At 47.7% G+C, this 14359-nt stretch overlaps 1 protein-coding gene across 5 annotated transcripts in view; it reads right to left on the bottom strand.

Annotated features, from left to right (window-relative positions):
* Nucleotides 1–1170: 1170 nt before the first annotated feature.
* The window catches only part of DAPK2 (death associated protein kinase 2), a 125275-nt gene continuing 112086 nt past the window's right edge, over nucleotides 1171–14359 (bottom strand). For 4 of the 5 annotated variants that reach the window (XM_063088425.1, XM_063088426.1, XM_063088427.1 and 1 more), the window contains one exon: nucleotides 10754–14285. In XM_063088425.1, coding sequence (XP_062944495.1) covers nucleotides 13680–14285 — 606 coding nt within the window. In that variant the 3' untranslated portion in view covers nucleotides 10754–13679. Of the gene's footprint in view, nucleotides 1421–4020; nucleotides 4105–4212; nucleotides 4303–10753; nucleotides 14286–14359 lie in introns of those variants that run through there. The other variant, XM_063088429.1, reaches the window with a different exon arrangement.

Genomic DNA, 14359 nt, shown 5'->3' with positions numbered 1-14359 from the left:
TCCTTTCTTCTTGTGTGTACTTCTTTGGGCTTCTCCATTACATCATTAAAATTTCCCCTGTCCCTATGTTGGCCATAGTTGGCAGATACATAATTTGCTAGGGCTGCCATAACAAAGTACCACAGACTGTGTAGCTTAAAACAGCATAAATCTATTTTCTCATAATTCTGGAAGCCAGAAGTCCAAGATCAAGATGTCAGCAGGGTTAGTTTCTTCTAAGGTCAGCAGGGTTAGTTTCTTGAAGGTTGTCAGTGGCCACCTTCTCCCTGTGTATTCATGTGGTCTTTTGTCTGTGTCATAATCTCCCCTTCTTATAAGGACGTCAGTCATTTTGGATTAAGGCCCACCCAATGACCTTATTTTAATTTAATTACTTCTTTAAAGACTCTATCTCCAAATACAGTGATATTCTTTGGTACTGGGGGTTAGGACTTCAACATATGAATTCTGGGAGACACAACGCAGCATATGACAGCAGGAGTGACAGCAGTGGTGGCAGAGGGAGCACAGGTATTATATGCTGGTCTCTGGGCAGATTTCCTGGGCCGGACACCTATAGGGAAGCATGTAGAAGGTAGGCCTCCTGCAGTCCAGAGGGGATGGTTCAGGATGACCTGAGGTTCTATCCATTCGGCATCCCAACCCTGGTGCTCCCCCAGAGTCATACGCACCTGGGCTAAAGGAGATCAGATGGGGCTAGCCCTAAAAGAAGCCAAGCATCAGGTAAACCAGAAGTTTAATAAAAATCAGAAAAATGTACAACACAGTAGACTAGCAATGGGCTGTTTTAGAAGGTCTGATATGTTGGTCAGCCTGACACCCTGACTCCATGTGGGTTTTGGGAGATCGCAGGATTGGTCTCTCACGCCCTAAGATTCACTTTACTCGCTCGCTCTGTTCCCATGGGGGAGGCCTCTGTCTTCCTGGTGTCATTTTTGACCAGGCTGGTTCTGAACTCCCTCACCCTGTGAGGAAATCTGCCCAAGTCTGACCCTTACCATATCATGACAATGATAATGTTCATTTACATTGTTTTCCTGAGTTTACCCCCCCATCCACCCCCCAGGTTCTGAGGTTGGCAGACAGAGGAAAGCCCATTTTATGGAGAATTTAGAGCTTCAAGAATGCTGGAGCCTCCTCCACAATAGATAGCCACAGCTCTGAAGGTCTCCTGGCTTCCCTGCAAATTCTTCTGAATCCTGCAGGTCCATCTCTCTTGCAAAGTGCTCAGGGATGCAGGACGCCTGGGTGCTGGTTGATGAGCTGGGTCCAAGAGTCTGCATAGAAGGGAGCCCCACTGGGCCTCAACCTCCCTGGCAGCCACTGCAAGCCAGGCCAGTTAGGAGGTACTGCTCCTCCTCCGGGGGTGCAGGGCTTTCCTCTTGGCAATGTCCTCCTCTGTGTCACTCTCACAATTCCTCTGAAAACAAAAAGAGGCCCAGGACAGGAGGGTCATGAGATGCCAGGAATGGGATCGTTCTGGGCAACTGGGGTTGATATACCTGGGCCAGCAGCCTGCAAGCCAAGGGGGTGGATGTTGAAGGAAATCCTGTTGCTCTGTCTAGAGACCAGTGGGTGGGGTGGGAGTACTGAAATAAGGCCAGACCAACTGCTGTGATGCCTCCTCCCCAGGAGGAAGGAAAGTAGATAGGCCATCAAGGGAAACCAGGCACCATGAGAGGCCAAATTATAATAAGGAAAATTATATCTGGTGTCCTTTGTGGCTGCCACATAATCAAGACCACTTGGATAGGTGGTCTAGGGGCTGATGGGTCTCCTGAGCTCAGCCTAGAGAGCTCAGGGACCTGGGGTGAACCACAGGGACCTCTTTAAGCTCTGACAGCCACCACTCCACACCCCCTCTTCTTTGACTAGCTTACACTGCATCTTCAGCAAGTCTTATCCTGCAGTTTTTCCAGGGAAATGACTTCTGAACTCCATTTTGATGAAAGAGGAAAAGAATATAAAGTACAGTCTGTCAGCCCCTACATGGGTAAACTGGAGCCAAGGCAGCCATCCTGGAGGTAACAGTGTCTTTACATTCAGGTCGCACTGATCTAATTTGATTATCAAAATTATTAAAAGAAGAATTAATTCAGAAAAACTTAAGCGAGTCATTAAAAAAAAATCTGCTGTCAGATATTCAATTCCAATATTTCCTAAATAAAAAGACCTATATATATATATATATATATATATATATATATATTTTTTTTTTTTTTTTTTTTTTTAAAGGAAAGTCCATTTGGAAAAACTGTATAACAGATGTCTGGGACCCAATCCTTTTCCACTTGTTGGGTAAAGCACCAAGCTCATGGTGCTTGCTGAGTGTTTGAGTAAAAAGAAGACTATGTATTTTAAAATTTTTGTACAAGAACAAAAGTTAGGAAAGAAATTTACTTTCTTTTCAATTACTCTCTGGCCCGCTCTCCCCATAGACTGTGTTATATCAGGGCAATGGGGTCAGGGGCTCAGCATGAAAAGTATGCCCCCTGCCTGCCACTCACCCTCCCAGGGCCTTCTCTCTTTTCCCCCAGCCTGAGCCAGCTGGAAATCCAAGGTCAAGATCAGCTTTAGCCAAATATATCCTGGACCAAGCTTATCTACAACAATAAAAATAACTCAGGCTCTGCTGAATAGTAACTTTTTAGCATGAGTCAGAGCCAAACAATAAAAAAAAGGTAAGCTGGGTAAAGTCCGCCTGTTATTATCAGGTATTCTCAGAGGGAGTGAGGTCTAGTCTCCTTTATAGCAGATGAGGAAAGTGGCCACAAAAGGGACATGGCTTGGCCAAAGCCACACAGCTGCTTCTGTAGAGCCTTACATCCTCAAGTCTGGCAAGAGCAGGAATAAACAAGAGCTCAGGATGAAAAAAGAGGACCCCAGGATATGTGGAGAGAGCGAGAGTGCAGGGCTGTGCTGGGTGCTGGGATGTAGCCTGAGCTGTGGGTCTGAGGCTGCTCAGGGCTGACTGTCCATCAATTTCAGGCAGCTGCCTTCCAGCCTCCTCCCCAAAGGGAGTCACCTGGTGTTCTGACCTGTGCCATCCCAGACACTCCTGAGCCCCCTTCCCCACACTCCGTGAGCAGGGGGAGGGGCTGGTCAGGGAACCCCTACCAACCGAAATACTAACACTGGCGCTGCATTTTTAAGTCTACAGGAGGATTTTAAACAACAACAACAACAACAACAATCTTTTCTAACAGTTATTGAGCACTTACATGCTAGACTTTAAGAATCATCATCATTTAATCCTTATGACTACCTCATTATTAACCCCATTTTACAAATGATGAAGTTTTGGCACAGAGAGGTTAAGTAATTTCCTCAAGGTCCCACAGCTAGTAAGTGGCGGATTTGAATCCTGTCAGTCTGGCTTTGGAGGCCACACTCTTTACCAGGATATTCTATTATAAGCCTCTCATTTTAAATGTACATAAAACTGCAACAAGGTAATCAAGTTTAAGATAGCATCTAAATATTATTATTACTGATAATGGTAATCTAAAGCAAAACAGAAATGGAAACATTGAAAAAGAATATAAAGCTCCTGTTCTAAAGCAGATTTTTGGACTGTCAGAAATAAATTTTAGACTGCCTGTGGTGCTTGTTCTCCAGAGTCTCCACAGTCCCCAGTGGGCTGCGAGTCCTCAGCGAGATGCTGGAGGGGTGGGGGTAGCAGCAGCAGTTCCTCTGAAGGCTGGCCAGGAAAGGACTCGAGATCCTCCAGAAACTCATGCTCCCCATCAGAGCTCCCCTCCCGGCACCACCCAGAGGTCCTCTGAACACAGCCTCTGCAGATCACACTCCAGCCTTCAGGGCAGAGGAAAGGGCCAGCTGAACGGTCAGAAACGGTTGATACCCCCTTGCCTTGAGGGGTAAGGGGGCTCCCCCCATCCCTGAGCTCCATGCCTCCCAGCATTCTGCCCACTTGCCTTGAGGGGTAAGGGGGCTCCCCCCATCCCTGAGCTCCGTGCCTCCCAGCATTCTGCCCAAGAAGAGGGCACTGCATTTACCCACCAGGTCCTCATCTGGCCTCAGGTGAACCTTCTTCTTCAGGGAGCGGGTGAGATGGTTGCACAAGGAGACAACGCTGAAGGAGAGCTGAGAGAGAGAAAAGGAACTGCCAGGTGACAATGTGCACAGAGACCCTGAAGAGACACCAGGAATCCCGCCCAGGCCCCCTGCCCTCCACCCCAAACCTGGACACACCTTCCACCGCCTGCGGACATACTGCTTCTTGAAGTTCTCCAGGTTAACTGCGGACTCCCTGCGCACCATGGCTTGCTGGTTGTCCAATGGCTGAGAGACAAAGCAGAGCGTGGTGGTTGACACTGGGCTTCAGATGGCAGCCACCGCCTCCCTGCAGAACCTCCGACCACGCACCCGCCATCCTTAGCCTGACCCTGACACCTCCCTGCTGGGAAGGGCACACAGTAGGAGCCTCGCAGTGAGGGCAACCGCTCTAGTAGATGTCTCAGCTGTTCAGGAGGTGTCCCTGAGCTATTATTACCACAGCCAGACACGTACGCAGCCTTGGCTGGAGGCTTGGCCTCCCCTGAAGGGGAAGAGTGGGAGGCAGGGGCCGAAGTCAAGCATCACTAGGGGGAGAGGGTCATTTTACAGCAGTTGGGATGACCCCTGTGCACCTGCTGCTGCCTTTGGGCTTAGCAAAACAGATGCCTTGTTGGCGGAGAGCACATTAGTACTCCATTAAAAAATAAATTGAAGGAAATAGGAGCTTTGATGAGGGTCAAGAGGAGACAGAATTTGTAGTTGCCTTTCACAGTCTGGCAGTCAAGGCTCAGCCTAAATCCTGACTCCTCCAGGATAGCATAGCTTTTCTGAGTCTCAGTTTTCTCATCTGTAATGGGGATAATAACAGGACACAGGGTTGTTAAGGACTGAATGAACATGGGTATGTAAAGTGGTTAACCCAGTACCACTCAATAAATAGTAATAAATTATTGGTAGCTTTCCTGCCTTGTTCGTTCCCTCTTGAATACCCCCCTTTTGTAAAACAAGGTTTTCCTAGATCAAGAGATAAAGAGATGGGTTTCAGGCATTCTGTAAACCTCCTGAGATGGTTTACAAATTCTAGAGCATAAACTTGTACGTAAATGTTCATGGCAGCATTATTCATAACAGCCAAAAAGTGGAAACAACCCAAATGTGTATCAACTGATGAATGGATAAATAGAACGTGGTATATCTACATATGGGATATTATTCAGGAATATTATTCATAAAAACAAATGGAGTATTGGTACATGTTACAACATGGATAAACCTTGAAAATATTATGTTAAGTGAAAAAAGCCAAACACAAAAGGCCATGTATTGCATGATTCCATTTATATAAAATATCCAGAACAGGCAAACTCATAGAGACAGAAAGTAGATTAGTAGTTGCCAGGGGCTGAGGATAGGGGAGAATGGGGAAGGACTACTAAAGGGTATGAGGTTTGTTTCTTGGGTAAGGAAAATATTCTAGAATTCGATAGTGATATAGGGGTTGCACAACCTTGTGAATATACTAAAAACCACTGAATTGTACATTTTATTTTAAAGTGGTAAATTTTATGGTATGCAAATTATCTCAATAAAAAAACTAATTTACTGTGTCTGTACAGATGTGCATTTCTTCTCTGGAGAGTTGACAGCTTTCATTGATTCTCAAAGGCCCCCGTGACCTCAAAAAAATGAACTGTCCAGGATGATGCATAAGGTTCCATGCAGCTCTCTCTTTCTCTCTGCTCTGATAGCCCTCCCACTGAGATGCTTCATTTGGCACCTCGGTGAATGCTGAGTGAGGTAGCTCATTGAGTCCTGAATGCTGGTCTTGTCTCCTGACCACATTCAGAGCATGCCTCCATTCCCATTCATTTTCCATCGTGGCATGAGGCATGAAGAGGCAGCACACTGCCGGCCCACACTGCTCTGGACTTGGCATCCTCTGGCAGGAGGTCCAATCCATGGCCACCCCACTACATCCCCCTGGAAGGCCTCCAAGTGTTCCAAAGCTCTATTCAAGTATGACCTCCTCCAAGACAACCTCCAGGAAACAATCTCTCCCTCCCTGACATGACCATGTGCTCCTTTAATATGTATGGCACTGGTCTCAGCCAGCTTTGCAGTGGAGTCATCCCACTAGTGGAAAACAACTTGAGGGCACAGAAACTTTCTTCATGTCTATGTCAGTGTCCCCTATCCCACTCTTCTCCCCACCCAGAACCTATAATGGTAGGTGCTTAATAGTTGTATGGTTAAATTTTTTCCCTGAGCCACTAAGAGACAAATTGGAATGAAATCCCAGGAACTGGGACCTGCTCACTCCCACCGATGAGAGGCCCAGGTTACCTGAATCAGCCTAGTCATAACACCATGAATGGGTGTCATGACACCATGACTCCCTGTGGCCCTGCTTGGGAGCCAGCAAGAAGCAGGGTTCTGTAGGGGGCAGGGGACAGGGAGAGTGTGTTTGCAACCTTGAAGTGGATGGGAGATGAGAAAGCCAGGGGCTGATCACTCTCTCAACTGGAACACAGTGGTTTGGGCAAGAGTGTAGGAGGAAAGAGAGGAGAGGAAGGAGGAAGACAGGGAGAGGAAAGAGAAGAGAAAAGGAGGTGGCTTCTGAGAGGGCCATCAGGCCATGCCCAGATCTCTCAAACCTGTCTTTAACCACCTGCCACCCCCTCTGCCACACCTGCAAGCCCCACCCTGGGTCTAGGTCTCACCTGAAAAGGAGGCATAAGAGTGAGCAGAGGGCAATTAGTCTGTGCTGAGGACCTGCCTTTTCTTTAAGCCTTCTAGTGGCTTCCCAGCTCTCTATGCAACCCAATGAGCTTGCAGAGACCCCTAAGGCCTGTACATCTACGTCCTCTTCCACCCTGATTTCCTGCTTCTCTCTCCTTCCTATTCATTCAGCTCCCATCGCATAGGTCTGCTTGCTGGTCCACGAACCCAAGGTCTCAGGTCTTTGCCCTTGCTCCCTCTTATATTCCCTGTCACTTTGTTCAGGTCTTTGCTCAAATGCCACCTCGTCAGGGAGGCCTTCCTTGACTACCTTACATAAAAACGCACCCCAACTGCACCCCACGACTCACTACACCATGCCCTATTTCTTCACTGCACATGTCACTACCTGATATTTTACTCTTTATTTATTTGCTTTCTGTTAGTTCCCCCACCCACACACACACAGCTCCCAGCTCTTAGTATCTCCTTCCCAAGGTGATTAGAACCCTGCCTCCTCAACCCATAAAACCTCTAACTTCACTAATGTCTGCAATTCACTTGGGCATGAATGGCTTTTGACCTGAACCCTTGCAGGGGGCACTTGAACCTCACATGAAAAGTTTGATGAGGCAGGATTAGTAGACTCCGGGACAGAAGGGACTTCTTTCTGTCCACTTACTGACTGGCACCCTCACTCAGGAGAGAAATGGCTGAACCCCATGGCTGGAAGGTCAACATGCAGGATAATGGAATTCTATTAACAAGAATCTCAGCTTTGTACTGGCCCAGCAGGGCCAGCCACTGAGCAGAGGGGCCCAGCTAAAATGTCAAGTGAGATCATTCTCAGAGGCCATTAATGGGAGATGGTGTAGTCACATCTAGGGTTCTGTCTGTATGCTACACATAACAGTATGAACCCCGAGGAGGAGGCCACAAGGCTATAAATCTGTCAGGCTGGCCTTTCCTAATCAATGGGTCTCCCTGGTTGCTAAGAGGCTCACCAAATGCTGATGCTGTTATCTCAGCCTTGAAAGTCAGAGATGTAAATTCCGCAGTGAAATCTGTTGCCAGAAGGAATGTGGTACAAACACTTTTGATTAAATTGGGGATGTGAAGGGGATGGAGCTATGTTTCACCTTTTCTTGACCCTCCCCCCTCTGCAAACAGATAGGGCCCACCTTCCGGACTTGTGGTCCATCGTGATACCAGAGAACCTGGGCAGTTCTGACCAAGCTCCTAGGAGCATGTTTGGTGTCTTGGAAAAATGTCGGAAAGGGAGGCAAGAAGACAGAAAGCTGTGGCTGAAGTTAGATTTTGTTTATGCAGATGCAAATGCCTTTGGAAAAGTCTAGTGGGGTGTGCTAGGTCAGCACCGATGTCCACAGAGCAGGTGGGGAAGCAGCAGCCATCACCAAGGCATGAGAAAGGAATCCTGGCTTTACACAAGAGGCACCCCCAGACGATTTTCTCTAAATACCAGGCTTCCTTTGGAAACTGCAAACAGATTGCAACTTTTCAAACCTCCATCTGTGCCATCTCGCCAGCCCCATACTCCAGTGCAAGCCAGGGTACCTGGGCACCGCTTCTCTTTCCTGCCCAGAACTGTCACTCTGGCCCACAGTTGAGTCTGAGGCACCTTCACCTCTCCTCTTTGCTAGCTGGAGCCTGCATCCACCTGTTTTCCCAGGAAAGGAACACATGAGGCTAGTGAGTGCCTGGGTCTCTGCCTCCTTATAAATGGGTGGGGAGAGCTTCAGAAAGGCTGTGGGCCTGCGGGTTGTCCCCTACAGCAAACAAACCAATGGAAGGAGGTAGAATTGTCCCTTGCCTGGCCTGGCCTCCCTTTTCTGAGTTAGCTCTCAGCATGGATACACTCTCTCTCCTAATCCTCTTCTCCGGAACCTTGAGTTTTTGGAGCCATTTTTCATTCCCAGAAAAAGCCTCTAAAGCTCTCCCTCCTGTACTGTTACAAAATCCAAGAGACTCGACAGACATAACAACCAAATGCCATGTGTGGACTGTGTTTGGATCCTGATTTGAACAAACCAACTATAACAGGACATCCTTGAGAACAGTGGGGACATGTGAGTATGAAATGGGTATTCGGAGGAGATGAAGGAATTATTGCTGATTTTGTCAGATGTGATAACGGCATGGCGATGACATTAGGAAGAAAGTCCTTATCAGAGACTCGTACTGATGACTTTATGAGATAAATAAATCTGAAGTTTGTCTTAAAATACTCCAGAAAAAAGCAGTGGGGGAGAAGAAAGAAAAAGGACTTGCTTCCTGTTGAAGTGGGGGAATAGGTACGTGGGGCTCCCTATACTGTTCTCTACACCGTTGTGCAAGTTTTGAAAATTCTCCTTTACAAAAAGTTAAAAACAAAAACTCTCCCTCTTTTTAATCTCTGTAATCTCCCTCTAATCTCCACACAACAGTTCCGAGTTCCTGAACCCAATCTGGGCTCATCCCCATTCCTCCAAATTCTACTCAGCACATTCTTCATGGGACACAGCTGGGGGGGGGGTGTCAGTGGTGGGGAGACTGCCCCCGAGAAGGCCTCTGCTCTCTGCTGCCCCTCTTACCCTTGCTCAGTCAGAATCCATCTCTCCCCCTTTTTCTAGAATATTAGGTACCTCTATGTTATCACTCACCACAGCCCTTCCCATCTCCCAGTTTGTTGGATCCCTGTCCACTCCAACACTGAGTCTTTTACTCAAGGGTTGTCTTTCCTTATCTGTCACCTGCCCCAGAGCCAGAGCACAATCAGTGTTTGTTCAACTAAACTAGCCCCTTCTGCAACTTGAATAAACCCACTGCTGGGTCTCCTCTCCAAGGCAAAGAATCTTATCCACAGGCCATGAATTTCACAGACAAAGGAGAAAAAGGCATTCAATCCATAGGGTTTTACAGAAGGTGGACAGTAGGCATGACAGCTGGGCACACAGCCACCTCCAACATGGGCCAACTATGCTGCATGGTGATCCAGCAAGATGGGAAGCCACCATCTTCACAGTCACCTGCAGGGGTGACTAGCGGGGAGGGGGCTCACGGAGGAGACCCTGGTTTCTCCTGTCATTAGTATTCGGCTCCATCCCTTCATGACCAGCCTCCTGCATCTGCAGAATCATCAATTACCAAACCATCACACTCTTCCTGACACAAAGTCAGGCAGTCATACACTGTGAGCATCTGCCTCAGAGCGGGGACAGGCTGCTGCCTTCTCTCAAAGCTGGTTCTCCAGCATCCCTGGGAATCATTATTCAGGGAGACGTCACACATTCACCCTCCCTTCTCCAACAGCCCAGGATGGTATATGAACGGAGCACAGGAGCGGACCTTTAATTCAGTCTGGTGAATTAAAAATCTGCCCTAATGGCAGAGGGGCGTGCCTACAGAGCAACGCCCCCCAAGCCTTCCTCCCTCTAGGTACTGGTGAAACATTTCATTCCCCACACCCCAGGCCTGCCCTCAATGCTGTTGTTAACATGCCAGCTGTGGGTGGGTGGGAAACAGTCATGCAGGTCCTCTGGCCACATGCCATAGGCCTCCCTGGGCTCTCCTTGGCATCAGGTTCTGGTGCCAAAGGAGAACGGGAGCTCAATGGCCAGGTAACAAAGGAAGGTCATGGTCTTCTCTGATTTCCCTGAAAGACCTGGGGGCATTTCTCAGTTCACTTTGATTTGCCTTTAGAAGCTCTTTCTTCAGAAAAAGGTCTATTTATGCAACTTCTAAATGACAAACAGTTACCAACGACTGGACATCAGCAGAGAAAACAATTTCACTACTGTGGGGAAAATGACTTCCGGTTCTGAGCCCAGCTAAGGGGCTGACTAGCTGGGTGACTTCAGACAGCTCATGCCCTGTAAAATGCTGTAAAATGATGGTGTGCCAGGTGGTTCACCTCTGAGGATGGTGCCAGCATGAACAATGTGTGGCTGATTCCACGATTCTAAAGTAACCACTATTCCCTCCCTTTTCCCAGTCTCCCTAATTCAAATCATTGCCAACATTTTGCTATTTCATTGCATTTTATTTTGACCACTGCTTGAAAGTTTGCCATGCATTGCTCAATCAGTGGCTTCTTCTCCTTAGGAAACCTGGTTGCATGAAGGTCAAGGTCCAGCTGACATGGTCAAAGGGACCTTTTGTATTTGCAGTGTCTTATGCCAAACAAGTATGCAGTGACCCATGACAGGGCAGGTAAGTCCTCGGAAAGGTTGTAGACAGGGCATTTATACCAATTCTCTCTGGAAGGGCATAGGAAACAGGGCTTTTGCCATCTTTTGTTGATTCCAAGATGCACATTTTCGGATGTCTATAATCAGGAGGCATCTCCCAATCAATGGTGTCAAATCATTACTGTAGGCCTGGAGTGAAGGCAGTTGCTCCAGGAGAGGACTGCACTGCTTCTGCCAGCCATCTAGGGCCACCCACCCTCAGACTGTTGGACATTACATTCTCCGCTTGTGGTTCTTTTGGATCACACTGATTGTGCAAATTCAGAAAGCAAACCTGCATGAGTACCACTGGCCTGGGGCTCCTATCCTCATGGGAGGATTTTTCATCCCCACCTAGTGTCAAGGTTGAGATACATATTTCCTTGCTCTCCCTTCCTGCATGGTGGCTTTATTTCTCATTTACCCTCTCACCAAGGGTGTCACAGCTTCACGTGTAGTGTCTCCTATTTGGTTCCTTATCTTGCGCTTTTGTTTTTAGTCTTACTGGTGTGAAAAATAATGATGCATCTTTATAGTTTCTTATATCTGATGAAAAAAGTTACTGTTACAAATATTATATATGACATTTGAAATGATCCAGTATGCTAATAGAAAAAAAAGATAGGACTTGAAGAAATGGTTTAATGTGATTCAAATTTCATGTCTTGTCCTAAACTACTTCCTATCTGTGCCACTCTGAACAATTCCCCTCCAGCACCAGGGACTGTTGACTAGCCCAGGACCACCAGTGGCTTCCTCTGACTCTTGGGATAAAGGCAGAGTTCTTTAACACAGCCAAAGCCCTGCTGGTCTTGCCTCCTCTCCAGCTATGTCTACATCATATTCCTATTCTCTCCTGTTCAGCTTTCTTTCTGCCCTCATATTTTCAGCTTTCCATGGCCCCTCTCATCACAGAGCCCTGGCACAATGCTCTGTTGGGAACACTTCTTTCAGCTAATCTCACCTCCAGCATCACCGCTTTAGGGCATCTCCCCTGACTAGCGCAAACCCCACTGTAGGCGCTCGCAGCACTGCATGCTTCTGTTTCATAGCATCTGTCCCAGCTGCAGTTCCACATTTGTGTGTCTTTACTAACGTTTGAATCCTTCACTGGACTGAGGACTCCATGAAGGCAGGAAACAGGTCTGTTTTTGATCAACGTTGTATCCCCCGAGTCAAGCTGAGTCTGGAAGTTGGTAGGTGCACAATAACTACTTGTGGTGGATGAATGAACCTAGGCATAACCTGCCTCCACAAGCAGAGAGAATAAACTCCTACAGCCTAGGGCAGTTAGAAGCAACAGAAAAAGCAACAGACTTGTCATCAGAAGGTCTCCACTTCTGCCACTAATGATGTGACCTTGGGCAAATACATCTTTTCTCTGTTTCCTCATCTCTAAATTGGAACTAATCTTTATTCTGCCTATCTGACAGGGACATTTTGTGAGGCCGTGAAGGCACTTGGAAACTACACAATCTGGTTCTACTACTCCAAGCTTCTAGCACATTGCTGGGCCCACTTCCATGCTCTGTCTATACATGTTGGGAGATGAGATCATATAATCCCTGGGGAAGGGTGCTCAAAACTTTGAGTCATGAAAGAACCACTGAACCTTGTGCTTCCCAATCCTTATGTCCATCCTCTTCAAAAACCTTCATGGAATTTCTTAGACCTTCAGGGCCCATTGGCCTAGGTACATAAGAAAAAGGAAACTCTTTGTTGAGTATCTTTTGGTCTTCATTCTCAACACAAAGCTGGGGCGCTTAGCCAGAACAGGGGAAAGGGTGGATGGAGAAAGGGGAGATGCTGCCCCTTCCCTCCTGCTCTGCAGGCTGGTCTTAGACAAGGACAGGGCTGGGTAGGAACAGTGACTATGCCTTCTGGGATGCAGTTCCTGGGACAATCATCTGTAGGTGTATGCATTCTACCTACACCTGGCAGAATACAAGAAGTTGCTTACTTTGCCTCTGGGATCTGAACTTTAATATTAAGGTGGATATTTACAGCAGAGCCTCACGACGTCCTCCCATGTACCTCATCTTAGAGACTGGCATCCTGGGTTTCTGTTTCATATGTACCACTGGATATGAATAACCCTAAGTCATTTTCCTTCTCTGAGTCAATTCTCTCATCAGTTAAATTGAAATAATAATAATAATGATAATAATACCACTACCACCCATCTTCCGGTCTCAGAGAGTTCTTTAAGTGACCAAGTGAGGTCATAAACGTAAGTGCTTGATAAGTGAAAAGTCAATACAAATGAAAGATGATAATATTTTCTCTGTGCATTTTAAATCCCTGCTTCTGTAGCAGGAAAGCACCATGCTGACTTAGTTACCCCTAATTAACAGCAATCCATAAGGCATGTAGGCGGGAAGTGAGACGTGAACAAATCCATCATCACAAAGCAATTATCACACATCTCCCCTGGGCCAGCCGTCTTCCCTCTGGAGGATGCAGAGGGGTATTCATTCTCTAATTGTTTTAACAGCATGGTTGCCCTGCCAGCTCCCTCCTAGAAAACCAGGTTGGTGGGGGAGGTGCAGAATGAATAATTATAGCACCTCAGCAATTCTGGCTTCTGTGGAGGGGGTGGGGGGCTATGCTACAGACACACGCCCCTGCAGGGTAATCCTAGCTGGATGTGGCGGCAGGACGGATGAGAACGTGCTTCTGCACATCATCCAGGATGTGTTACTGACTGGATTCTGGCACTCAGAGCTTCAAGCCAGCCAGGACTTCCTTGGTGCACGATCTGTTGAGCAGCTCTGACAGGGATTCACTGGTGTCCCGGTGGAACATGGAGCCCAGACCATCTGTGCTTCCGCTCTCCAGCTGGAAGCTGCCCACCAGTTCCTGGATCCACTGTAGGTCTGCCGAGAGCTCCTGCCTCAGAGCCTCAAACTGCGCCTGCAGATGGTCCAACTTCCTGGCCACGCTTCCGAGGCTGGACCCTGTGGTCCGGATGTCTTCTCGCAAGAGCTTCTTCAAGGACTTCACCTTGCGGAACTCGTACTTGAGCTGGGACAGGTCGTGCCGGGCACCCTCACTCTCCTCTCGGTACCAAGCCTCCTTCTCATTGTAGATGGAGACCAGGGCCTCCACGTCATCCTGGATGGTATCATGGGCCCCTACGAGGGCACGGCATCCCTGCTCCACCTGAGCCATGTCCTCTACCACATGGGCAAAACGCTCGAAGTTAATATAGGTGTTGTTGGGGGGCATGCTTGAGTGGCATTTGAGGGTGTACTCTCTCAGGTGCTTGGTCTTCAGCTGGGTTGGCTCTGTCTTCTGCTGTTCAGAGGTTCTGACTTCTTTTGACTGGTGGGTGTTCAGACAGAAGAACCAGAGTGTTAATTTGACACACGCTCCAAAGGGCAGTCTGAGATGCAGGC

The sequence above is a fragment of the Cynocephalus volans genome, chromosome 3 (genome assembly GCF_027409185.1).
Source record: "Cynocephalus volans isolate mCynVol1 chromosome 3, mCynVol1.pri, whole genome shotgun sequence".
In the NCBI taxonomy this organism is placed as follows: domain Eukaryota; kingdom Metazoa; phylum Chordata; class Mammalia; order Dermoptera; family Cynocephalidae; genus Cynocephalus; species Cynocephalus volans.
This window is presented reverse-complemented; position numbering and strand designations above follow the sequence as displayed.